The 27,373-nt window shown below is 43.4% G+C and overlaps 1 protein-coding gene across 6 annotated transcripts in view; it reads left to right on the forward strand.

Annotated features, from left to right (window-relative positions):
- Window positions 1-27,373, forward strand: part of LOC110490127 (Krueppel-like factor 8) — a 112,755-nt gene that overhangs the window by 51,018 nt on the left and 34,364 nt on the right. For 5 of the 6 annotated variants that reach the window (XM_036944432.1, XM_036944427.1, XM_036944428.1 and 2 more), the window contains exon 2: window positions 11,288-11,521. In XM_036944432.1, coding sequence (XP_036800327.1) covers window positions 11,474-11,521 — 48 coding nt within the window. In that variant the 5' untranslated portion in view covers window positions 11,288-11,473. Of the gene's footprint in view, window positions 1-10,729; window positions 10,882-11,287; window positions 11,522-27,373 lie in introns of those variants that run through there. The other variant, XM_036944431.1, reaches the window with a different exon arrangement.

Raw genomic sequence — 27,373 nt, forward strand, 5'->3', positions numbered from 1 at the left:
GCTCTCTGTTCCCTCTCCTCTCTCTCCTACTACCCCTCTAGCTCTCTGTTCCCTCTCCTCTCTCTCCTACTACCACTCTAGCTCTCTGTTCCCTCTCCTCTCTCTCCTACTACCCCTCTAGCTCTCTGGTCCCTCTCCTCTCTCTCCTACTACCCCTCTAGCTCTCTGGTCCCTCTCCTCTCTCTCCTACTACCCCTCTAGCTCTCTGTTCCCTCTCCTCTCTCTCCTACTACCCCTCTAGCTCTCTGGTCCCTCTCCTCTCTCTCCTACTACCCCTCTAGCTCTCTGTTCCCTCTCCTCTCTCTCCTACTACCCCTCTAGCTCTCTGTTCCCTCTCCTCTCTCTCCTACTATCCCTCTAGCTCTCTGTTCCCGCTCCTCTCTCTCCTACTACCCCTCCAGCTCTCTGTTCCCTCTCATACCTGTACAGTGTCTTATTTTTCTCATCATCTCATGTGGCCACTCCTCTCCTCTTTCCTCGCCCTCTTCTCCTCTCATCCGGTGCTCTAGGAGGAAAAGCAAACAGTGGTAGAGCTTATGAGCCTAGTAGAACCTAAGACTAGAGCCTAGAAACCTCCCTCCCTCATCCGCCTGCAGAACACAAGACTAGAGCCTAGAGACCTCCCTCCCTCATCTGCCTGCAGAACCTAAGACTAGAGCCTAGAAACCTCCCTCCCTCATCTGCCTGCAGAACATAAGACTAGAGCCTAGAAACCTCCCTCCCTCATCCGCCTGCAGAACCTAAGACTAGAGCCTAGAAACCTCCCTCCCTCATCTGTCTGCATGGTAAACAGGACGTTTTCTCTCTTACATGGACGTTTCTTGATCAGCTACTCTCCACCAGAGGAAGACTGTGTGTGTCCAGAGTGCCCACTACACTTATGCTCCTTTTTCATTATGACTGTTAAGCAGAACACACAGAGGTCAGAGTGGCAGACTTCATAGCAGCCACTGAGAGGCAGGACTGAAACTGGAGGAGAGGGGGCAAGGCCAGGTCACTGTGTGTGTGTGTGTGTGTATGTGTGTGTGTGTGTGTGTGTGTGTGTGTGTGTGTGTGTTTGCTGTATATGCGGTGTAATTTATGTGTGTGTGTGTGTGTTTGCTGTATATGTGGTGTAATTTATGTGTGTGTGCGCGCGCGTGCGTGTGTGTGTGTGTTTTTTAAAATTATGTGTCTGTCTGTGTTCTCTTGGCTGTGGTCTTCTATTTGTGTCAGCCGTGTCATCTGTGAGTCGCGATGGTAAACCATATACTGTCTTACCTCATACTGAACAAACATGAAGTCGCGTTAAAGTAGACAGAACATACTGTCATTTCCTTCATTCTGGATCTGTCCCATTTTCCTTACCTCATAGTCAATGGCCATTTTTTTATTTTATTTTTTATTCCACCTTTATTTACCCAGGTCGGCCAGTTCAGAACAAGTTCTCATTTACAACTGCGACCAGGCCAAGATAAAGCATAGCAGTTCAACACATACTACAACACAGAGTTACACATAAACAAACGTACAGTCAATAATACAGTAGAAACAAATCTTTATACAGTGTGTGCAAATGTAGTAAGATTAGGGATGTAAGGCAACAAATAGGCCATAGAGGTGAAATAATTACAATTTATCATTAACACTGTAGTGATAGATGTGCAGATGATGATATGAAGTAGAGATACTGGGGTGCAAAAGAGCAAGAGGGTAAATAACTATATGGGGATGAGGTAGTTGGTTGTGCTATTTACAGATGGGCTGTGTATAGGTGCAGCGATCGGTAAGATATAAGTCTCCAGCTTCAGTGATTTTTTGCAGTTCGTTCCTGTCATTGGCAGCAGAGAACTGGAAGGGAAGGCGGCCTAATGAGTTGGCTTTGGGGGTGAACAGTGAAATATACCTGGTGGAGCACGTGCTACGGGTGGGTGTTGCCATGGTGACCAGCGAGCTAAGATAAGGGGGCTTTACCTAGCAAAGACTTATAGATCATTTGGAGCCAGTGGGTTTGGTGACCAATATGTAGCAAGGGCCAGCGAACGAGAGCATACAGGTCGCAGTGGTGGGTAGTATATGGGGATTTGGTGACAAAACGGATGGCACTGTGATGGGCCTTGTGTCACTGTGTGCTGTTAACTTGTTGACGCTATCCATCCCGGTAGCGGGATAATTGTCATCAGCAACCGCTGAATAGCATAGCGCCACAGTCAAATAATATTCCTATTCATGAAATTACAAGGGCAGTATAGGAAAACACAGTTTAGCCATTTGTTAATCCACCTGTCGTCTCAGATTTTGAAATTATGCTTTACAGCGAAAGCAATCCAAGCGTTTGTGTAAGTTTATAGATAGCATCGCATAACATTATGTACACTAAGCATTAAGTAGCTAGGTCACGAAAATCAGAAAAGCAATCAAAAAAATCTTTACCTTTGATCTTTGGATTTTTTCACTCATGAGACTCCCAGTTACACAACAAATGTTCCTTTTGTTCCATAAAGATTATTTCTATACCCAAAATACCGACGTATGTTTGTCACGTTATGTTCAGAAATCCACAGGAAAGAGCGGTCACGACAATGCAGACATATATTCCAAATAATATCCATAATGTCCACAGAAACATGTCAAACGTTTTTTATAATCAACACTCAGTCTGTTTTTAAAATAAGTATTCGATAATATATCAACCGAGTGTGTAGGTTTTTCAATAACAGCCAATAGCGGCTTTACTCAAGTTGCGCAAAATTCACTCTGAGAGCCCCCCCTCTCCACTTACGCAATGTGATCCTTCACGCTCATTTTTCAAAATAAAAGCATGAAACTATGTCTAAAGACTGTTGACACCTTAGGGAAGCCATAGCAAAATGAATCTGGTTGATATCCCTTTAAATGGAGGATAGGCATGCATAGGAACAGAGGTTTCAAAATAAGAGGCACTTCCTGATTGGATTTTCCTCAGGCTTTCGCCTGCAATATCAGTTCTGTTATACTCACAGACAATATTATTACAGTTTTGGAAACTTTAGAGTGTTTTCTATCCAAATCTGACTAATCTGACTAATTATATGAATATTCTAGTTTCTGGGGCTGAGAAATAGGCAGTTTCAAATGGATATGTTTTTTTTTAGCTAAAAACGAAAATACTGCCCCCTACACGCAAAAGGTTAAAGCCACAATGGTCCCAGAGACTCCTGTGTCCAATTTTGTGTCTGTGGGATATAGGCGTGTGTGTTCTAGACGACAGGCCACACTGTGCCCACGTGCGGGACCCACAGGGAGGGACACAGCCAGGCAGCCACGAGGTGTGGAGACAGGGGAGGAGAGGAGGGAAGAGCACTGACCCAAATAGTCACTCTGTTCCCCCCTCTCCCGCTCTGTCACACACGGTCTTCCCCTCTCTCACACTCATCATGCTCTCTCTTTTTCTTTATCTTTTTTTCTGCCCCTCATTCCCTCCCTCTATCCCACCCTTGCTGTCCCTTTCACTCCCTGTCCGGTTTCTGTTCCCCTTCCCTCTATCCCGCCCTCTTTCTCTCCCCATGCTCTCTTCCCCCTTCTGCCTTCTACTTTCTCTTCCCCCTCTCTCTGTAACTTCCTGTAGTGGGACAAACAGGGCTGGGGTCCCACCCCACCCTCTCCTCCCTCCCTCCCTCCCTCCCTCCCTCTCTCTCTGTAACTTCCTGTAGTGGGACAAACAGGGCTGGGGTCCCACCCCACCCTCCACCCCACCCTCTACTCCCTCCCTCTCTCTCTCTCTGTAACTCCCTGTAGTGGGACAAACAGGGGTGGGTGGGGGTCTGGGTGGGGGTCCCACCCACCCGGTCCCACCCACCCCTCCCTCTCTCTCTCTCTCTGTAACTTCCTGTAGTGGGACAAACAGGGCTGAGGTCCCACCCTCTCCTCCCTCTCTCTCTCTGTAACTTCCTGTAGTGGGACAAACAGGGCTGGGGTCCCCCTCTCTCTCTGTAACTTCCTGTAGTGGGACAAACAGGGCTGGGGTCCCACCCCACTCTCTCCTCCCTCCCTCCCTCTCTCTCTCTCTGTAACTTCCTGTAATGGGACAAACAGGGCTGGGGTCCCACCCCACCCTCTCCTCCCTCCCTCCCTCCCTCTCTTCCTGTAGTGAGACAAACAGGGCTGGGGTCCCACCCCACCCTCTCCTCCCTCCCTCTCTTCCTGTAGTGGGACAAACAGGGCTGGGGTCCCACCCCACCCTCTCCTCTCTCCCTCTCTTCTTGTAGTGGGACAAACAGGGCTGACTCTGTGGATCTACTGCTCTCTGTCTGTTGTGGTTAGCTAGCTAGTCAGAGGTGTCACATCACATTGAGCTCACTGCTTACTTTTGTGACTATAGAGGGGTCTCTGTTCCTCTACAATGGTCATTGGGAGAGGACAGCATGTGTGAAGGGGAAGTGGTGTGTGTGTGGTGGGGGGAGGCGTGTCTGTGTAGTGGGGGGATGGTGTGTGTGTGTGTGTGTGTGTGTGTGAGTGGAGCCACACCTAGGCTGATTGGGGGACCACACCTCTGTGAGGAATCTGCTGCAGCTGGGTCACATGTCTGCTCCTCCTCCCTCCCTCCCTCCTTCCCCACCCCCACACCTAAACATTTCCATATTGCAGCCAACTCATTCTCTCTCAATTCAATTCAATGGGCTTTATTGGCATGGGACACATGTTTACCTTCGGTTGTATTTACAATGGTGTTTGTTCTTCACTGGTTGTCCTTTTCTTGTGGCAACAGGTCACACATCTTGCTGCTGTGATGGAACACTGTGGTATTTCATCTAATAGATATGGGAGTTTATCAAGATTGGATTTGTTTTCAAATTCAAGTCTGTGTAATACAGACCTATATCTATCCTACCATGCCTTTCTAAGGTCTTCGAAAGCCAAGTCAACAGACAGATTACCGACCATTTCGAATCTCACCATACCTTCTCTGCTATGCAATCTGGTTTCAGAGCTGGTCATGGGTGCACCTCAGCCACACTCAAGGTCCTAAATGATATCTTAACCGCCATCGATAAGAAACATTACTGTGCAGCCGTATTCATTGATCTGGCCAAGGCTTTCGACTCTGTCAATCACCACATCCTCATCGGCAGACTCGACAGCCTTGGTTTCTCAAATGATTGCCTTGCCTGGTTCACCAACTACTTCTCTGATAGAGTTCAGTGTGTCAAATCGGAGGGTCTGCTGTCCGGACCTCTGGCAGTCTCTATGGGGGTGCCACAGGGTTCAATTCTTGGACCGACTCTCTTCTCTGTATACATCAATGAGGTCGCTCTTGCTGCTGGTGAGTCTCTGATCCACCTCTACGCAGACGACACCATTCTGTATACTTCTGGCCCTTCTTTGGACACTGTGTTAACAACCCTCCAGGCAAGCTTCAGTGCCATACAACTCTCCTTCCGTGGCCTCCAATTGCTCTTAAATACAAGTAAAACTAAATGCATGCTCTTCAACCGATCGCTACCTGTACCTACCCGCCTGTCCAACATTACTACTCTGGACGGCTCTGACTTAGAATACGTGGACAACTACAAATACTTAGGTGTCTGGTTAGACTGTAAACTCTCCTTCCAGACCCATATCAAACATCTCCAATCCAAAGTTAAATCTAGAATTGGCTTCCTATTTCGCAACAAAGCATCCTTCACTCATGCTGCCAAACATACCCTTGTAAAACTGACCATCCTACCAATCCTCGATTGGTATAGCATCTCCCACCTGTAGCACACGCTCCAGCAAGTATATCTCTCCCAAAGTCACCCCCAAAACCAATTCTTTCTTTGGCCGCCTCTCCTTCCAGTTCTCTGCTGCCAATGACTGGAACGAACTACAAAAATCTCTGAAACTTGAAACACTTATCTCCCTCACTAGCTTTAAGCACCAACTGTCAGAGCAGCTCACAGATTACTGCACCTGTACATAGCCCACCTATAATTTAGCCCAAATAACTACCTCTTTTCCTACTGTATTTAATTTGCTCCTTTGCACCCCCATTATTTTTATTTCTACTTTGCACATTCTCCCATTGCAAATCTACCATTCCAGTGTTTTACTTGCTATATTGTATTTACTTTGCCACCATGGCCTTTTTGCCTTTACCTCCCTTATCTCACCTCATTTGCTCACATCGTATATAGACTTGTTTATACTGTATTATTGACTGTATGTTTGTTTTACTCCATGTGTAACTCTGTGTCGTTGTATGTGTCGAACTGCTTTGCTTTATCTTGGCCAGGTCGCAATTGTAAATGAGAACTTGTTCTCAACTTGCCTACCTGGTTAAATAAAGGTGAAATAAAAAATGTTTAAAAAAATAATCGGAGGGAAATGTGCTACAGAGCCTTCAGAAAGTATTCACACCCCTGGACTTTATTCCCATTTGTTGTGTTATTAAATGCGATTAAACTGTGTCATTTCTTGCTAGTGATCTGCCCAAAATACTCTTGATGTCAAAAGTGGGAAAAAACCACTCATATTCACATCATTATTAGTTAAGTATTCAACCCCCTGAGTCACTACATGCTAGAAACACATTTGGCAGAGATGACAGCTGTGAGGGTTTCTGGGTAAGTCTCTAAGAGTGTTCCACATCTGGATTGGGCAACATTTGCCCATTTTATTATTTTCAAAGTTCTTCTTCAAGCTCTGTCAAATTGGTGTTTGATCATTGCTAGCTTCCACTAAGCTAACATATGGGATTGTATCGAGATGGTCACAAATTGAAGCCCTTATTTTTGTTCGAATCATCTACCTCCATACTTCCATTCATTTGTATGGGTTAGCTTCAGATGAGTCCCGTGACACTTGTGTTGGTCGTAGAGCGAAACGGAGAACACCGCCTGTTTGTGAGAGTCTCCCCTTTACACAGTGGGGTCATGTTTTCTGGATGTCTCAAGGTCCGACAAAACACCGCTGTAGCTTGGCCACCTTCCCCCGCAGATGCGGAAGGCCGACATAGGCGGATGCAGCCAATACAAAAAAAAAAAGGTATCTCTAGTTTCAACTGACATTTTGATGGGGATTGTTTTATTATGTTACTCAGATAAACGCACGGGTGTATCAATAGACTCTTAAGGATTTTATGTTTTATTTCTATATATTTTTGGGCACTTTTACCCCTTTTTCTCCCCAATTCTTGTTATCCAATTGGTAATTAACGTGTTGCCCTATCAGCCGCAGCCCTACAGACTAGGGAGAGGTCAAAGGTCAAGAGCCTTGCATCCTCTGAAACACGACCCCGCCAAGCCGCACCAACGTGTCAGAGGAAACACTACCCAGCTGGACATTTCACTACATACTTTGAAGCACGTCTTACCTGGCTTTAAAGTAGCCTCGACAAAATCGATCCCAAAAAATGCCGGCCGTTATTGGGAGAGACAAATACAATATGGCGTTCATCTAACCTGGAAGAAAAAAATTATTGTCCTAAAACAAGCAAACGTAGCACTGACCCAATGACAGACCGTGAATATGCACATTTACCGGGGAGATGGCTGATAACTTTAGGTTGCGAATTTTCATAATTAAAAGACAGATTGGAGTCTTTTCGTTGTCTTCTATTTACAGCAATAGCCATTTCATTATCCAAACTGTTTTTCTGAGATTGTATTTTTTTTGTTGCTCTGCCCAAATTGCGGGCCCTTCCAACTGTAGGCTATGTGATTTAAATCCACAGCCTTTTTTTGTTTAAGAAGTGTAGCCTGTGTGGCCAAATCATGCTTTATGATGTGGTACCCTATTTTTAATAATTGTATTTACTTATGTATATAAGCTATTTAGGCTAATTCAGTGTACTTTAGGGAAAGCTTCCCCTAGCCATACGGATGTGCCACCTATGTGTTGTAACATCTCATGGGTATTCGGTAAGAAGGATGCACGCCGTTGCATTGCAGTTGCATGTTCTGTTAAGATGAATTAACATAAAGTAAAAGGGATGTCTGGCATTCTGAGCAGGGGGGGTGGACGCTCTAATCAGGTTGTGCAACCGATGCATATGAATCCAGTCCTTTTCTTAAATGTCCGGTAAATGAAAATGGTGCCATAATTCCACTTTGACATGATGGGGTATTGTGTGTAGGCCAGTGACAAATTTAGGTTGTAACTCAACCAAATGTAGAAAATGTGAAGGGGTGTGAATACTTTCTGAAGGCACTGCATGTGTCTCTAATATGGTCATACGTTTGGCAGGAGGTTAGGAAGTGCAGTCCTCAGTTTTCTCTCGAGAACCAGGTCTGCCTACGGCAGCCTCTCTCAATAGCAAGGCTATGCTCACCGAGTGTGTATATAGTCAAAGCTTTCCTTCATTTTGGTGAAGGACAGAGGGGGGGGCGTGACTTTAAAAAAATGGCAGAGTAATAACAAAAATAGAAAATCATGAGCAAGTCAAATGAATGCTTTAGTGAATCTAGGGTTAACAGAGAGTACACAGTGGCAGAATACCACTGTGACTGACCATTTCCTAAATAAGTCTATATAACTTACTGCTGTTAGAATTGTAATGTCATAAACAGAACCGGAGTTATAACCAGTTTTAAGAGGGCATGTCATTTATTTTTAAAAGGTTGTCCCTCATTGCCCCTCCTCCTCCCGACAGTGGAAGTGGAAGGTGCCATGCCCAGTTGATAATCACCCTGATCATTTCCTCAACTGAACATAAACTCATTTCACACATATAACAGATGAAATCAATGGAGTCGAGTATGATTGGGGAGAATGGGTGAGTTGATGAGCGAGGGGAAGCGAACGATGCATAATTATGTAATCGCCAGTTGTGAATGAAGAGCAGGGCTGGCCATTCCATTGTATTGATACGACATATTCTAATTCTAATCTCAAAATGGTATGTACCCTATATCAATCCACGCGCCACCGTAGCAGTCTTATCAGTCGACTCCTACGCAGTGAGAGTGTCCGGAATTCACAATGGCAAAAAGACCAAGAGGAATGGATACGCGTGGAATCTGACGTTTGGAACAAGTGCAGACAATACTTGACTATTTGACTGCTGTCATATCGATTACTTTTAAATTCATTACAATGCCATTGTTGGTTTTGTGCAGACTTTCCCTACTGACGTTTTCTAATTGCTCACCGTGCATCTGGGGTTGGGTTATGTTATTTAGTTGTTATAAAAATAACATTTTCCTGTGTTTTAACACATATGCTTTCTGTTTCATGACAAAGGCATCCCACAAAAATAATGCATTGAACACTTCAATGTTGGTGTTTTTTGTTTTTGACATGTATCCTACAGTAACATAAACTAATGAACATGCTATTGTGATTTTTGCAATTCATTCCAGTCATTCGCAGCAGAGAACTGGAAGGAAAGGCGGCCTAAGGGGGTGTTAGTTTTGGGGATGACCAGTGAAATATATCGTCTGAAGCGCTTGCTACGGGTTGGTGTTGCCATAGTGAGCTGAGATAAGGCGGGGCTTTACCTAGCAAAGACTTACAGATGACCTGGAGCCAGTGGGTTTGGCGACAAATATGTAGCGAGGGCCAGCCAACGAGAGCGTACAGGTCGCAGTGGTGGGTAGTATATGGGGCTTTGATGACAAAACGGATGGCACTGTGATAGACTGCATCCAATTTGCTGAGTAGAGTGTTGGAGGCTATTTTGTAAATGACATTGCATGCAGAATTCTTTAAAAAATAACCTTCATGTACAAAGCAAAACCCCAAGCAGTACATGCAGAATTAGGACTATGCCCGCTAATGTTCAAATCCAGAAAAGAGCTGTTTTTAAGTGCTACAACCACCTGAAAGGAAGTGATGCCCACACATTTCACCACAAAACCCTCACCTACAGAGAGATGAACCTAGAGAAGAGCCCCCTCAGCAAGCTGTTTCTGGTGCTGTTCACAAACAGACCCCACAGAGTCCCAGGACAGCAACACAACCAAATTATGAGAAAACAAAAAGGTAGCTATTTGACACACTGGAAAGAATCAACCAAAAAACAGAGCAAATTGGAATGATATCTGGCCCTAAACAGAGAATCCACAGGGTCAGAATACTTGACCACTGTGACGGACCCAAAATTAAGGAAATCCTTGACTATGTACAGATTCCGTGACCATGGTCTTGCTGTTGAGAGAGATCGCCATAGAGAGAAGACAGGCTATGTGCCCACTGCCCGCAAAATGAGGTGGAATCTGAGCTGCAATTCCTGACCTCGTGCCAAATGTCTGACCATATTAGAGATACATATTTCCCTCAGATCATACCCACAAAGAATTAGAAAACAAATCAAACATTGATAAACTCCCATGTCTGTTAGGCGAAATACAGCAATGTGCCGTCACAGCAGCAAGATTTGTGACCCGTTGCTATGGAAACAGGGCAACCAGTAGAGCACAAACATTGTAAATACAACCCATATTGATCTTCCTCTACTATTCCTATTACAACTATTTGCACATTGTTAAAAACGCTACACAGTTGATAATAGTTTTTGGTTTCTCCTCACTTTTCTGCATGGTTTATTTCACTTGCTTTGGTCGTGTAATCCAATGTTTCCCATGCCAGTAAAGCCCCCTTGAATTGAATTGAACGAGTGTGTGCGTCGAGATTGTGTGTGTCTTTCTCTCTCTCTCCACTCCCCTCTGCTTCTAGAGAAGGGTGTGACTGCCTACCAGTGAGAGAGAGGGAGGGGACACAATACTTCTGTTGAGCTGCTTCTCTGTTTCTCTTTCGCTCTCATTCCCTCACTGGCAGGGCTAGGATCAGGCTCTCTCTCCCTCTCTCTCTCTCTCCCTCTCTCTCTCTCTACTTCTATGTCTCTTTCTCTTTTCCTCTCGCATAGGCCTACCCTTTTTATATATTATTTGTCTTTCTGCATAGCACAGTTTCAGAGTAATAGGCCTACCGTTTGAGAAGAGGGTAATGCTGGTTTTATTTGTGTGTCATTTCCTTACCTGTCTCTTCTACCCCTCCCCCTGTTCTCACCTCTCCTCTCTTATGGCTTTGTTATCTTTCTCTTTGCCTCTCTCGACCTCTATCTCACCTCTCTACTGCTTTCACCCAACTCCTCCTCCTCTCATCTCTCTGTGTTTGTATGTCAGGGTATGTAACAGTTGGCTAGCATGTCCTTTCTCCCTGTGTAGCGGTAGTCTGACTGTTCCCCTGATTACTGTGCCTCTCTCTCTCTCTCTCTCTCTCTCTCTCTCTCTCTCTCTCTCTATCGCCGTTCTCTAGATGTGTTTAACATGTCATCTCTTCCAGTGTAACTCTTTCTCTTCTCCGTATGTGCTACTACTGGCTAACAGTCCTGTCTCTCCCTCTGCAGTGCCAGTCGAGTCCTAAGAAGGCCAGCAGTGGTGCCACCTCCCAGTCCCAACCACATCCAAAGGTGCCCCAACCCAAGAAGGAGCCCCAACCCAAGAAGGAGCCCCAACCCAAGAAGGAGCCCCAACCCAAGGTTCCCAAGAAGGAACCCAAGACCGAGCCCCAGACCCAGGTGGAAGAAGAAGACATGCCCTCAGTACACATCAAACCAGAACCAGAAGAGGTGGAGTGCACGGTGAGAGGAGGATAGGAATGGGTGAATGAGGTGGGGTAGAGGGACAGTTAGAGGGGTGGGGAAGACTAGAGAGACACAGGGACAAATGGTTGTAGGTGGGTAGGTGTAGAGAGAGGCTGAAAGAAAATGGAGACCGGCTCTGTCTCTGGACTGTTAGAGAGGGTGGAGGAAAAGGTGGGGTGGTGATGACTGGCTGGAGAGGAAAGAGTGAGAGAGAGAAGGGTGGAGAGGGTGTGGATGGTTAGATAAGAAGAGTAAGGGCGGGGGAGGTTGGTGGAGAGAGATGGAGGAGGGGACCTGCAGAGTGGGTGGGGTTCATTGGGTTAGGACTGTGCAAACTAAGAACAGAAAATTCAGAATAAAATGTTTGGTGTTGGACAGATGATTTGGAATAGGGAATCGTGGCAACTTTAAATCAAATCAGAGTTTATTTGTTGTGTACGCCGAATACTTGAAATGGTTACTTACAGGCCCTAACCAACAGTGCAATTTTTCAGTAAAAAATAGGTATTAGGTGAACAATAGATAAGTAAAGAAATAAAAACAACAGTAAAAAGACAGTGAAAAATAACAGTAGCGAGGCTATATACAGTAGCGAGGCTATATACAGTAGCGAGGCTATATACACTAGCGAGGCTCTAACAGTAGCGAGGCTATAAACAGTAGAGGCTACATACAGTAGAGAGGCTACATACAGTAGCGAGGCTACATACAGTAGCGAGGCTACATACAGTAGCGAGACTACATACAGTAGCGAGGCTACATACAGTAGCGAGGCTATATACCGTAGCGAGGCTACATACAGTAGCGAGGCTACATAGAGTAGCGAGGCTACATAGAGTAGCGAGGCTATATAATAGAGTAGCGAGGCTATATAGAGTAGCGAGGCTATATAGAGTAGCGAGGCTATAAACAGTAGCGAGGCTATATAGAGTAGCGAGGCTATATACAGTAGCGAGGCTATATACAGTAGCGAGGCTATAACAGTAGCGAGGCTATATACAGTAGCGAGGCTATATACAGTAGCGAGGCTATAACAGTAGCGAGGCTATATACAGTAGCGAGGCTATATACAGTAGCGAGGCTATATACAGTAGCGAGGCTATAACAGTAGCGAGGCTATAAACAGTAGAGGCTACATACAGTAGAGAGGCTACATACAGTAGCGAGGCTACATACAGTAGCGAGGCTATAAAAGTAGCGAGGCTACATACAGTAGCGAGGCTACATACAGTAGCGAGGCTATATACCGTAGCGAGGCTACATACAGTAGCGAGGCTACATACAGCAGCGAGGCTACATAGAGTAGCGAGGCTGCATAGAGTAGCGAGGCTATATAGAGTAGCGAGGCTATATAGAGTAGCGAAACTATATACAGTAGCGAGGCTATAAACAGTAGCGAGGCTATATACAGTAGCGAGGCTATATAGAGTAGCGAGGCTATATAGAGTAGCGAGGCTATATACAGTAGCGAGGCTATATACAGTAGCGAGGCTATATACAGTAGCGAGGCTATATACAGTAGCGAGGCTATAAACAGTAGAGGCTACATACAGTAGAGAGGCTATATACAGTAGAGAGGCTACATACAGTAGCGAGGCTACATACAGTAGCGAGGCTATAACAGTAGCGAGGCTACATACAGTAGCGAGGCTATATACCATAGCGAGGCTACATAGAGTAGCGAGGCTACATAGAGTAGCGAGGCTACATAGAGTAACGAGGCTATATACAGTAGCGAGGCTATAAACAGTAGCGAGGCTATATACAGTAGCGAGGCTATATACAGTAGCGAGGCTATATACAGACACTGATTAGTCAGGCTGATTTGAGGTAGTATGTACATATAGATATGGTTAAAGGGACTATGTATATATGATGAACAGAGAGTAGCAGTAGCGTAAAAGAGAGTTTGGCGTAAAAGAGAGTTATGCTGATAGCCCGGTTAGCCCATGTGTGGGAGCACTGGTTGGTCGGGCCAATTGAGGTAGTATGTACATTAATGTATAGTTAAAGTGACTATGCATATATGGTAAACAGGTTGGGTAAGCAATACAAAGTTACAGAGCATCTAGAGAGAAATGTGTTGTGTAGAATAGATTCTCTGTCATGTGAAGTAGGTAATCATGTTGGCTCTATAGGCCTGTGTTACATTTCTATGTGGTACGTTGTGAATGGAGGGAGGAAGAGTTAGATGGGGGAAAGGGAGGGAGGGGCAGGGGCTGGGTGGGCCACCATTACATAAGTGCTCTTTAGAGAGGGGTGTGGTTGGGTTGTCGTGTGTGTGTTTGCCCGCACCCTTGTTTGTGTTTGCCCACGCATACATGTTTGCCCGTGCCTGTGAGTATGTGCACGTCTGTGTGTGTGTGTGTTGACCACCACTCGTGAGCCGCCCAGCAAAGATTGATCTATGGGTGGGTGGAGGGGCATTTCTGGAGCAGCAGACACTTTTTGGTAACATGGTACCCTCGCCGGTCCCACTCCCATTCACAAGGGGGCAAAAGCAAAGTTTTTTAAATATTTTGTGTTGTATTGGTTTTGCCCCGAACATGACACTTTGTATTCAGGACAGAACGTTAATTGCTTTGCCACAGTTATTGCAGTATTACTTTTATTGCCTTGTTGCAAACGGGATGCATGTTTTGGAATATTTTTATTCTGTACAAGCTTCCTTCTTTTCACTCCTTTTCTGTACAGGTTTCCTTCCTCTCCGGCAACTGAGTTAGAAACAACGCCTGTATTTTGTAGTGACTGCGTGTATTGATACACCATCCAAGTGTAATTAATAACTTCACCATGCTCAAAGGGATATTCAATGTGGGTTTTTTTTGTGGGGGGTTTTATACCCATTTTCCAATAGGCATTGGAAAACCTCCCTGGTCTTTGTGGTTGAATCGGTGTTTGAAATTCACGTCAAACACTATTATTGGACACAGAGTGAGTCCATGCAACTTATTATATGACTTGGGCTTGTCATGACAAAGGGGTTGAATACTTGTTGACTCACAATATTTCAGCTTTTCATTTTAAATTCACTTGTCAAAGGACATTTATGGACAATTTTTGTTAGACACGTTCTGATTCAAAATGTTTCCTCCCATTTTGTGCCTACTGAACACAACCCTGGACCCTGCCAGACTGTCTCACTAGTAACAGCCAGAACTAGAGGTAATACTAGACTGAACAAGTAAGTAAGTGGGCAATAGATAGAGACGTAAGAGAAGGAGAGCGAGGGGGGAAGGAAGTAAGGGATGGACAGAGTGAGAGGGAGAACTAAGGGATTCCCCACAACATTAGATTCACTCTCAAGGGAGCCTGGTGTAAGTCTCTTGATTTGTCTCGCCCTTTCATCTCACACTCACTCGCTCAATGTTGGGTCAGTCGCGGTGGTCAGGTATTCTGCCACTGTGTACTCTCTGTTTAGAGACAAATAGCATTCTAGTTTGCTCTGTTGTTTGGTTAATTATTTTCAATGTGTCAAGCAATTGTCTTTTTGTTTGGTTGTGTCTAATTGTGTTGCTGTCCTGCGGCTCTGTGGGGTCTGTTTGTGTTTATGAACAGAGCCCCAGTACCAGCTTGCTTAGGGGACTCTTCTCCAGGTTCATTTCTCTTTGTTATGGAAGGTTTGGGAATCATTTCCTTTTAGGTGGTTGTAGAAATGAACGTCTCTTTTCTGGATTTTGATCATTAGCGAGCATTGGCCTAATTCTGCTCTGCATGCATTATTTGGTGTTTTACGCTGATACACGGCGGACGTTTTTGCAGAATTCTGCAATGCAGAGTCTCAATTTGGTGTTTGTCCTATTTTGTGAATTCTTGGTTGGTGAGCGGACCCCAGACCTCACAACCATAAAGGGCAATTTGTTGAATTTTACAGTAGGTTCCTTTTTGTAGCATCAAAGGCCCTTCTTGCTTTGTCTCTCAGATCGTTCACAGCTCGTGGAAGTTGCCTGTGGTTCTGTTTAGGCTGAGGTAGGCTTCATTTTTTGTGTGCTCTAGGGCTATGGTGTCTAGATGGAATTTGTGTTTCTGGCAACTGGACCTTTTTGGAACACCATTATTTTTGTATTACTGAGATTCAGGGCCCAGGTCTGACAGATCTGTGCAGAAGATTTAGGTGCTGCTGTAGGCCCTCCTTGGTTGGGGCCAGAAGCACCAGATCATCAGCAAACAGTAGACTTCAGATTCTAGTAAGCTAATAAGTATGGGTGCTACAGACTGTTCTAGTGCCCTCCCTGATTTGTTGATATACGCAGAGTATACCAAACATTAGGAACATCTTCCTAATACCGCTTAAGTTTTTATGTATTCAATAAAAATCTACAGTTTAATATGTTTCCATCGCATTTTCAACTCTACTGTCACAAACTGTAAATGTGTCTACTCTGGTATTGGCACTTGCACCTTAGCCAACAGCTCACAGATGCAGCGCAGATAGGCTGTGTGGTTAGCCTATTCTACATGATGAGATTAGTATGGATAAGGCTGAAAGTATGCGTGTTAGTCAAAAGGTAGCGATCATCATGTCAGCAGAATAAGACCAGGTTTATTGAAAGGAGCATCAAGCTCATCACTTTGCACTTTCACCACCCTGTGCAGTTCATCATCATTTATTTCATCTGTAGCCTAATAAACTGCATGCTTTCCCGAGTCACCACACACCATGTCTTTGCCGAATCCATTTTTACTTCAATATGATGGTTAATATCGATATCTGTGCATAAAGGCATCTCCGCCTCCATTTTGCACATAATACATTTTACCGACACAAAAAAATCCCACCACGTCGAACGAACAAATTATCTGTCTGTATTTATAAAATTGTACCGTAACTTCCTGTTTCCATCACAGCTGACGTTTTTTTTTTATACGGTTTGACCGTATATGAAAACCTGGTTAGTGTCATGGAAAGAGCAGGTGTCCTTAATGTTTTGTACAGTGTGTGTATATGTTGAAGAGGGTGGGGCTCAAGCTGCATCTCTCTCTCTCGCCTAGGCCCCTAATATCGAGGGAGGCTTCCGCTCTCTGGTAGCCATGGCAACGGGGCTCTGGCGGGAGTTGGAAAGACTGTGTGATGTAGTCTGCTTGCCCACACCCCTCCCTACCCCCTCCTCCACCTCTTCACTGCTAACCCACCCCCTCCCTTGCAACCCTCCGCACAACACATCACTACAGCCAAAGGCACACGCAAACACAAATACACACAGTTAAACTGACACACACACAAAAATAAATACCTGCGAGCAATACATTCTCATTTGGATTCTCTCTCTCTCTCTCTCTCTCTCTCTCACTCACTCACTCACTCACTCACTCACTCACTCACTCACTCACACTCACGGTTTTTCGTTAAAATAATAAGAACATTTAATACAATTCCATGTCAAATCCTATTGCATGGTATGACCGTTAGTGTGCAATGAAGTTCTACCATAGTCATACAATAGGTGGCAGCATCTGGAACCCGCTTCGGGCAGGTGAAATGTTGTACCGAAGACTACCTACCGTTAATTCACGTTGACTCTAGTGTTCCTTTCATTTGTTATGTGCATTAGCAACTCACAGCAAAAAAGATACCTAGCCAAGTGATTTCTTCCCCCTACATTCTCTCGGTTTCGCTCCAAGCGCTCCCTCTACACACATGCATGCTGTTCACCCAAGCACCTATTAGGCCTACAGAAATGACTGAAAATCTAACTGATGGAAATCTAATCACGCCGACTTTATCACAAATTAAAAATGGACAGGTCAAGTAGGGAAGTATGTGTTTCAACCACGAGTTGTAGTTTTGGAATAATAAATGCGTCTCTGCTCTTTTAGGATTTTTAGCTAACTGCAAAATTGTTTTAATGGTATTTTTATTTAACTAAGCAAGTCAGTTAAGAATAAATTCTTATTTACAATGACGGCCTACTCCGGCCAAAACCTCACCCGGACGATGCTGGGCCATTTGTGCTCCCAATCACGGCCTGGAATCCAACCAGGGTCTGTAGTGACCCCTATAGCACTGAGATGCAGTGCCTTAGACCGCTGCGCCACTCGGGAGTGGCATTTAGAATAGGTTAAAACCCCCCTAAACCTAGGGGCAAATTGGCAAATTGCGTATTCGTAAGAATTAATCTAGGGGCCTAGTTTGTTTCATTATTAACAAAAGCCTGCCCACCAATTTCCTTTTCTGAAAAAGAAAATCCCTGATGATCGGGACTTAGTGGTAGTTTTTTTATAATTGCATTGTGATTTTCCTTGAGTTTTAACATTTAAGGATTTAAACGTTTGTCTAACACACACACAGATTACTGTAGTATCGCTAGGATGCAGTTCCCTGTTCACCCACAGTCAGTCATGGTGTTGTTGTCCAGGGCGAGTTAGTTCTCCTGACTCAGAGACAGTAACTCCACTTTGGGGTGTGTGTGCTTGTGTCAAGTTGTGTTGTGTTATTGTTTGTAATAATCGGTAATCTTCAAGACTTTACATTGATGTGTTTGTTGTTTGGGTTTGACTGACGGCTCTTTATTGTGTGTGTTCGTGCCATGCACTTAGATTCTGTGTTTTCAACTGTTGTAACTACAATCAACTGTGGGCTCCACCCTGCTTTAAAGCACAGGTTGTGTGTGTGTGTTAAAGCCCTGCACAGGAATGAATTTTAAGCCCTACCCATGTCCGAGACATTCAGGCCCTACCCAATTTGCTTCTGCCAAATTTAAGGCAAACCCAAAATCTGAAATTACTTCCTCCTGTAGTATCCATTAGCTGCTTGTCTGTCTTTCGCTCCCTGCGCAGCATGCGCTCTGTGCATGGCTCTGCTTGTGTGAACATCCATAGCAACGCCTCTGCTTTCTTCACTCTAAAGTCTGACAAAACTCAAGGAACATTATTATTTTTGGGAAAGAATCTCTGCTGTGGACTCTGATAATATTCTGATCATGTTTTTGACGAGGTTGAAGCACTTCTGATACCATGATATATACTACGCAGCAGATCACAAGCAAATGTCTTTGCTTCAAAATGTTAATGATCAAATTAGTGATAGCCGAGTCCTACCCATACCCTAGTTATTGATGAAAAAACGGGCCCTTTGGGCTCAGGCCAGGTAGCAGAGCTTGTGTGTGTGTGAACTGGTTGCACAAGTGTAGTGTTTGTAACGCAAGATGGAGAGACGGTCTCTTGTCAGAGATCGCATTAATTTTTGGAGATTGCAAAATATTACCTTTTTATTCAAGACAGGACAAACATATTGTTTCAGGTGATAAAAAAACAAACATTTTGTTTAGTTACTTTCCTCTTTCCTAGCAACTCAAGCTAGCCTTCACATAGCAGCCAACGTTAGTTAGCTTACTCATAGCAGCCAACGTTAGCTAGCTTACACATAGCAGCCAACGTTAGCTAGCTTACACATAGCAGCCAACGTTAGATAGCTTATACATAGCAGCCAACGTTAGCTAGCTAACTCATAGCAGCCAACGTTAGCTAGCTAACTCATAGCAGCCAACGTTAGCTAGCTAACTCATAGCAGCCAAAGCTAGCTAGCTTACTCATAGCAGCCAACGTTAGCTAGCTTACTCATAGCAGCCAACGTTAGCTAGTTTTCACATAGCAGCCAAAGTTAGCTTACTAGCTTACTCATAGCAGCCACCGTTAGCTAGCTTTCACATAGCGGCCAAAGCTAGCTAGATTACTCATAGCAGCCAAAGCTAGCTAGCTAACTCATATCAGCCAAAGCTAGCTAGCTAACTCATATCAGCCAAAGCTAGCTAGTTAACTCATATCAGCCAAAGCTAGCTAGTTAACTCATATCAGCCAAAGCTAGCTACCTAACTCATATCAGCCAAAGCTAGCTAGCTAACTCATATCAGCCAAAGCTAGCTAGCTAACTCATAGCAGCCAACGTTAACTAGCTTTCTCATAGCAGCCAAAGCTAGCTAGCTAACTCATAGCAGCCAACGTTAGCTAGGTAGAAGATTCTATAGCAACACAAACATAATTATCATCAACTATTCGGAGGCTACAGTCATATAATATAACTGGCTTGACATCCAATGTTGTATTATTTAACATTATTGTTAAAATAGTACTCATTTATGCAAGGTATGTACGGTCATGAAAATTGTGGAAAAGTTTTAGAAAAGTCATGGAAATCATTCGAATTATTTCTGCTAATGTAATTTATTTAGGCACAATTTTCAAATATTTTACAAATTAAACAAAAATCAACATATCAGCCAGGATGGGAATGACACTAGCACATCTGTGTTTGTGTGCATCAGCTGCATGTTTGCGAGGTGAGTGGACCATTGCTCAAGGAGAGAGACATCACAGCAGCTGGTAGGCATGGCCTATAAAATATGATGGAGAACAGATGAACTAGGTAGACAATTAAAATCATATATTGTACTCTCTAGTTAACTGTTCAGCTGTTATTAGCTTGTATTCATGTTTTCGTCATGCCCCAAAATATCTTCCACCGACACTCGCAAATTACTTTTTTCAACGATTCATTTAAACTGTTATTTTTGACAAAAACAAATGATTCACTTCTCCATTGTATTAGTTGGGATTCGGTTCAATCGCGGTGAATCTAATCATGTGAATCAAAATAATACATTTTAAATCATGAACATTGATTTTAGATGTAGCCTTCCCTTTGGATGGTGTTGCTTCACAACGTGTTTTGTAGATAGTACTTCCAGTTGATTTGGACATTGCAACTCTACATACTCGTCAGCCTGCAAAGTAAATACATCTAAGCTAAGATAAACATGACTAACCTAGAAAAGGTACATTTCCTGAAAATGTGTGGGCATGCTTCAGCTGAATAAAATGACTTGTAGCCTACCATAGCCATTTGATCTTTGAGATATTGAGTGAGATAATTATTTCAAAAGGCATAAAACGTATTTGGTTGTGATGTCGCAATGTTTTACATCAAGGGTGGTCCACCATCCTCCAGGAGAGCTAATGGATAGCAGGCCTTTATTCCAGTCCCCCTCTAAAAATACATTTTTAGAAATGAGCTGCTCAACCGGACCTTGATAAAACTATGTCTGATGTGTTTGAGCAGGGCTTGATGAAAAGCCTGCACACCCAGTATTTCTCGAGACTGAGGGTTGACCATGTGTTTTATACAGTTGCCTAACAGGTGTTCAATACTGATCAAAAATATAAATGCAACATGCAAAGTGTTGGTCCCATGTTTCATGAGCTGACATAAAAGATCCCAGAAATGTTCCATAAAAAAAACGTATTTCTCAAAAATGTTTTGCACAAACTTGTTTGCGTCTGTTAGTGAGAATTTGTTATTTGCCAAGATATTCCATCCACCTGACAGGTGTGGAATATCAAGAAGCTGATTAAACAACATGATCATTACACAGGTGCACCTTGTGCTGAGAACAATTAAAGGCCACTGTAGAATGTGCAGTTTTGTCACAGTTTGCAATTGGCATGGGAATATCCACCAGAGCTGTTGCCAGAGATTTGAATGTTAATTTCCCTTCCATAAGCTGCCTCCAACATCGTTTTAGATAATTTGGCAGTACGTCCACACAACCTCAGACCATGTGTATGGTGTTGTGTGGGCGAGCGATTTGCTGATGTCAACATTGTGAACAAAGTGCCCCATGTTGGCGGTGTGGTTATGGTATGGGCAGGCATAAACTACGGACAGTGAAGACAATTGCATTTTATCAATGGCAATTTGTATGCACAGAGATACTGTGACGAGATCCTGAGGCCCATTGTAGTGCCATTCATCCATGATAATGTAGGGCCCCTTTATCGCAAGGATCTGTACACAATTCCCAAAGCTGAAAATGTCCAGCCATTGACGAGGAGTGGGACAACATTCCACTGGCCACAATCAACAGCCTGATCAACTCTATCAACTCTATGCGAAGGAGATGTGTCGTGCTGCTTGAGGCAAATGGTGGTCACACCAGATACCGACTGGTTTTCTGATCCACGCTCCTACCTTTTTTTTAAGGTAAAGTATCTGTGACCAACAGATGCATATCTGTGTTCCCAGTCATGCATATCATTGCACACCATGTGCTTGAGTAAAATCAACTATATATGTAGGCTACTGAGCTTGTTTGACGCTTTAAGCACACTGTGATATAATTATTAAGATACACAAATGACTCGAAGGAGCCTAACGAGAAGAAAAAAAGCTGTTGCCGAACCAAGGCTGCTGGCCTTCATAAATTCTGTCATTACACTCCCGATTTTGGCAGTAATAGGCTACACCAGGGGTCAGCAATCTTTTCCATTTGGAGTGCCAATTTATCTGACCATTTCTACAGATCTGTGTGCCAGTTATGATTTTCATATGCACATTTTCGTTTCTTTTATAATAGTCTTTTCATCTCAAAATCGTTGTCTTGATTAATAAATGAAAAAGTATGTGGAAATGATACAAATTTCTATTGTCATAGCCAACTATGTAAAAATAGCCTACGTAAAGGCAACAAATAAAAACATTGCAGCCTGCAGGTAGATATAAATCCTGATCAAAATAAATCACATTTGCTATGCATGGACTCTCTGCCAACTATCAGCTTGGTCTAGCCTGAGGTTGGTGCTGACAAACGTTGTATCAAATATTTTGGACACTCAGAGTTTCGTGCGCCAGTGATCTCCGGACAGACGGCTGTAGGCTATTTGCACAATGCATAAGAAGTAATCAGGAAGTCCTATTTTCCACCAGGTCAGAGCATGACCATTTTTTCCCTTTCTCGCAGTGTGGTTATGGAAAGGGAGAGAGCTGGACATATTTTTCAAATAGGCCACATTGAGGAAAGATTGAGAATGTCAATGTATGTAAAAACAGACTGTGTTTACTTGCATTTTGAGGTGAAGAAAAAATTACTTTGAGAAGCTCGACATTTGTGGCGGTTAGTTAAGACAATCAGAAGTACTATCAGATTCCCAAATGGGCACATTTATATGCCTACATTTGCACGCAGGCTAGGTAGCCCATTAGCCTACAGTTGAAGGCGGAAGTTTACACACACCTTAGCCAAATACATTAAAACTCAGTTTATTTTAAGAATGTGAAATGTCAGAATAAAAGTGGAGAGAATGATTTATACCAGCTTTCATTTCTTTCATCACATTTCCAGTGGGTCAGAAGTTTACATACACTCAATTAGTATTTGGTAGAATTGCCTTTAGAATGTATAACTTGGGTCAAATGTTTCGGGTAGCCTTCCACAAGCTTCCCACAATAAGTTGGGTGAATTTTGCCCCGTTCCTCCTGACAGAGCTGGGGTAACTGAGTCAGGTTTGTAGGCCTCCTTGCTCGCACACGCTTTTTCAGTTCTACCCACAAACTTTCCATAGGATTGAGGTCAGGGCTTTATGATGGCCACTCCAATACCGTTACTTTGTTGTCCTTAAGCCATTTTGCCACAACTTTGGAAGTATGCTTGGGGTCATTGTCCATTTGGAAGGCTTTAACTTCCTGACTGATGTCTTGAGATGATGTTTCAATATATCCACATAATTTTCTTACCTCTTGACACCATCTATTTTGTGAAATGCACCAGTCCCTCCTGCAGCAAAGCATCCACACAACATGATGCTGCCACCCCCGTGCTTCGCGGTTGGGATGGTGTTTTTCGGCTTGCAAGCCTCCCCCTTTTTCCTCCAAACATAACGATGGTCATTATGGCCAAACAGTTATATTTTTGTTTCACCAGAAGACATTTCTCCAAAAAGTACAATCTTTGTCCTCATGTGCAGTTGCAAACCATAGTCTGGCTTTTTTATGCCGGTTTTGGAGCAGTGCTTTCTTCCTTGCTGAGTGGCCTTTCAGGTTATGTCGATATAGGACTCGTTTGACTGTGGATAAAGATACTTTTGTACCTGTTTCCTCCAGCATCTTCACAAGGTCCTTTGCTGTTGTTCTGGGATTGATTTTCCCTTTTCGCACCCAAGTACGTTCATCTCTAGGAGACAGAACGCGTCTCCTTCCCGAGTGGTATGATGACTGCGTGGTCCCATGGTGTTTAAACTTGCGTACTATTGTTTGTACAGGTGAACGTGGTACCTTCAGGCATTTGGAAGTTGCTCCCAAGGATGAACCAGACTTGTGGAGGTCTACAATTTTTTCCTGAGGTCTTGGCTGATTTGTCCAATTGTGTCAAGCAAAGGGGCACTGAGTTTGAAGGTAGGCCTTGAAATACTTCCACAGGTACACCTCCAATTGACTCAAAACATGTCAATTAGCCTGTCAGAGGCTTCTAAAGCCATGACATCATTTTCTGAAATTTTCCAAGCTGTTTAAAGGCACATTCAACTTAGTGTATGTAAACTTCTGACCCACTGGAATTGTGATAAAGTTAATTATAAGTGAAATAATCTGTCTGTAAACAATTGTTGGAAAAATTACTTGTGTCGTGCACAAAGTAGATGTCCTAACCGACTTGCCAAAACTATAGTTTGTTAACAAGACATTTGTGGAGTGGTTGAAAAATGAGTTTTAATGACTCCAACCTAAGTGTATGTAAACTTCCGACTTCGACTGTGTATACTTCTGTGCATAATCAGGTGCTCGTCCTTGTCAGAGTGTTCCACTCTGACAATGAGAACTGTAAAATAATGTAATAGTAATAATATATTGAAAGCATTAACAGAAATGACAGTAACAATACAAACAATGAAGATTAGACATTCTGTCAATTAACGGTGAATGTGGTGGTACTGGTGTGCGTGGCCTCCGCAAAGGATTAGTCCACTGAGAAATGCATCAATCAAAATGTCCCATAACCATTTCGTTTTTTTGCAACTGCTCGACTAAAAAAATGATCAGTCGACCAACAGCCCATCGACCAAACAATTGACCAGTTGACTAAATGTGGTCAGCCCTAACATATAGTACCAGTTAAAAGTTTGGACACACCTACTCATTCCAGGGTTTTTCTTTATTTGAACTATTTTCTACATTGTAAAATAATAGTGAAGACATCAAAACTATGAAATAGCACATATGGACTCATGTAGTAACCAAAAAAGTGTTAAACATATTCAAATATATTTTATATTTGACATTCTTCAAAGTAGCCACCCTTTGCCTTGATGACAGCTTTGCACCCTCTTGGCAGTCTGTCAACCAGCTTCGTGATGTAGTCACCTGGAATGCATTTCAATTAACAGATGTGCCTTGTTAAAAGATAATTTGTGGAATTTCTTTCCTTTATGCATTTGAGCCAATCAGTTTGACATGGTAGGTGTGGTATACAGAAGTCAGCCCTAAGTCCATATTATGGCAAGAACAGCTCAAAGAAGCAAAGTGAAACGACAGTCCATCATTACTTTAAGACATTAAGGTCAGCCAATCGGGAAGGAGTATTTGAAAGTTTCTTCAAGTACAGTCGCAAAACCTATCAAGCGCTATGATGAAACTGGCTCTCATGAGGACCACCACAGGAAAGGAAGACCTAGAATTACCTCAGATGCAGAATATAAGCTCATTAGAGTTGCCAGCCTCAGAAATTGCAGCCCAAATAAATGCTTCACGGAGTTCAAGTAACAGACACATCTCGACATCAACTGTTCAAGGGAGACTGCGTGAATCAGGCCTTCATGGCCAAATTGCTGCAAAGAAACCACTACTAAAGGACACCAATAATAAGAAGAGACTTGCTTGGGCCAAGAAACACGAGCAATGGACATTAGACCGGTGGAAATCTGTCTTTTGGTCTGATGAGTCCAAATTTACGATTTTTGGTTTCAACTGCTGTGTCTTTGTGAGACGCAGAGTAGGTGAACGGATGACCTTCGCATGTGTATTTCCCACCGTGAAGCATGGAGGAGGAGGTGTGATGTTGTGGTGCTTTGCTGGTGACACTGTCTGTGATTTATTTAGAATTCAAGGCACACTTAACTTAACCAGCATGGCTACCACAGCATTCTGCAGTGATACGCCATCCCATCTGGTTTGTTCTTAGTGGGACTATCATTTGTTTTTCAACAGGACAATGACTCAACACACCTCTAGGCTGTGTAAGGGCTATTTGACCAAGAAGGAGAGTGATGGAGTGCTGCATCAGATGACCTGGCTTCCATAATCATCCGACCTCAACCCAATCGAGATGGTTTGGGATGAGTTGGACCGCAGAGTGAAGAAAAAACAGCCAACAAGTGTTCAGCATATGTGGGAACTCCTTCAAGACGGTTGGAAAAGCATTCCAGGTGAAGCTGGTTGAGAGAATGCCAAGAGTGTGCAAAGCTGTCATACTTGAGTAAAAGTAAAGATGCCTTTTAATAGAAAATACCTCAAGTAAATTCACCCAGTTAGAAACTACTTTTAGTGAATGTCTAAAATTATCTGGTTTAAAATGTACTTAATTACAGTGGTGGAAAAAGTAAAACATGTTCTTACTTAAGTAAAAAGTAAATGCTATACATCAAATACCTTATATTAAGCAAACCGTCTGGCTCAGATTTCTTGTACTTTTAATTTACGGACAGGCAAGGCCATTCTCCAACACAGTATTTGTGTTTAGTGAGTTCGCCAGATCGGAGACAGTAAAGTTGATAACGCATTATATTGATAGGTGAGTGAATTGGCTCATATTACTGTCCTGCCTGAGCTTTCCAAATGTAACAAATTTTGGGTTTCAGAGAAAATGTAAAAATTTCAAAGTACATATTTTCTTTAGGAATGTAGTAGTGTAAAAGTTGTGAAAAATATAAATAGTAAAGTGAAGTATAGGTTCTCCAAAAACTCCTTAAGTACTATTTCAAAGTAGTTTTACTCTTTCTCTCTCTCTCACCACTGCTATCTAGTTGTCTAGGTAGTACTATAGCTGGAACACAACATTGTTGACTCCATCATCATATGGACCTTAACCAGGGCGTATGACTGTACTCTAGTATCTATTTCTCTCTCTCCTCTCTTCTCTCTATCTGGCTGTGAGTAGAAATCCATTAACCCTTTGAGCTGTTGGCTCTATTAAGATTCACCTCAGACTTTAGGCATGACCTTCAGGGCCACGGCAGAGAGCTATTGACTGGAGACCGACCGATAAGCCTGGAGAGAGTGAGGGGTAGGAAGGGAGAAAGAGAGGGTCACTGAAATTGGGAGAGGTACCATTTGCACTTGCACTCTCTGTCTGCCTCCTTTTATTTTCTCTACTCTCTCTCTCTCTCTCTCTCTCTCTCCCCCTGCCTCCTTTAATCTACTCTCTCTCTCTCCTCCTGCATTTCTCTCTGTCCTCATGCCTCCTTTTCTCTACTCTCATGCCTCCTTCTCTACTCTCTCTCGCTCTCTCTCTCTTTCACACTCACACTCACACTCTCTCACACACACACACACACAGACAAAGCATTGTTTCTCTCACCTTGTGACCTATTGATTTCCTCCTTTAGAATAACTTAGTGACTTAGTCAGAGCCTATTGGGGTTCAACTGAGTTGACTGCCAGAGCTATAGGTTCCCTCTCAGCACTCCATTGCAATAACCTTACAATGCAATATCAACACCAGCATTGCAGTGCAGTAGCATGAATGAATACTGTATTGTACCATAGGGAAATGTGTCTGGCAACAATACAGGCTATTCCTGGCATGCATAGCACATCACAAGACATACACCCGTGCATAGCAAGCCATTCACGTTTAAATGGCATCAACTACTCTGCATCTGGTGACCCATTTATATGGCAGAGTTGTTGAATTAAAAGTCAGAGTAAATACCCCTCTCGTCTCTTGCCAACCTTCCAGGGGGTCTGACACAGTTCTGCCACCAATATTGTTCTCTGTTACTTCCTTCATTTAATGTGTCGCCATCGTCTTTACCCAATCACGTTGTTAATGGGCCCATACATTTTCTCTCTCTCTCTTCATCCTGTAA

Source organism: Oncorhynchus mykiss, chromosome 15, assembly GCF_013265735.2.
Source record: "Oncorhynchus mykiss isolate Arlee chromosome 15, USDA_OmykA_1.1, whole genome shotgun sequence".
NCBI classification, from domain to species: Eukaryota; Metazoa; Chordata; class Actinopteri; order Salmoniformes; family Salmonidae; genus Oncorhynchus; species Oncorhynchus mykiss.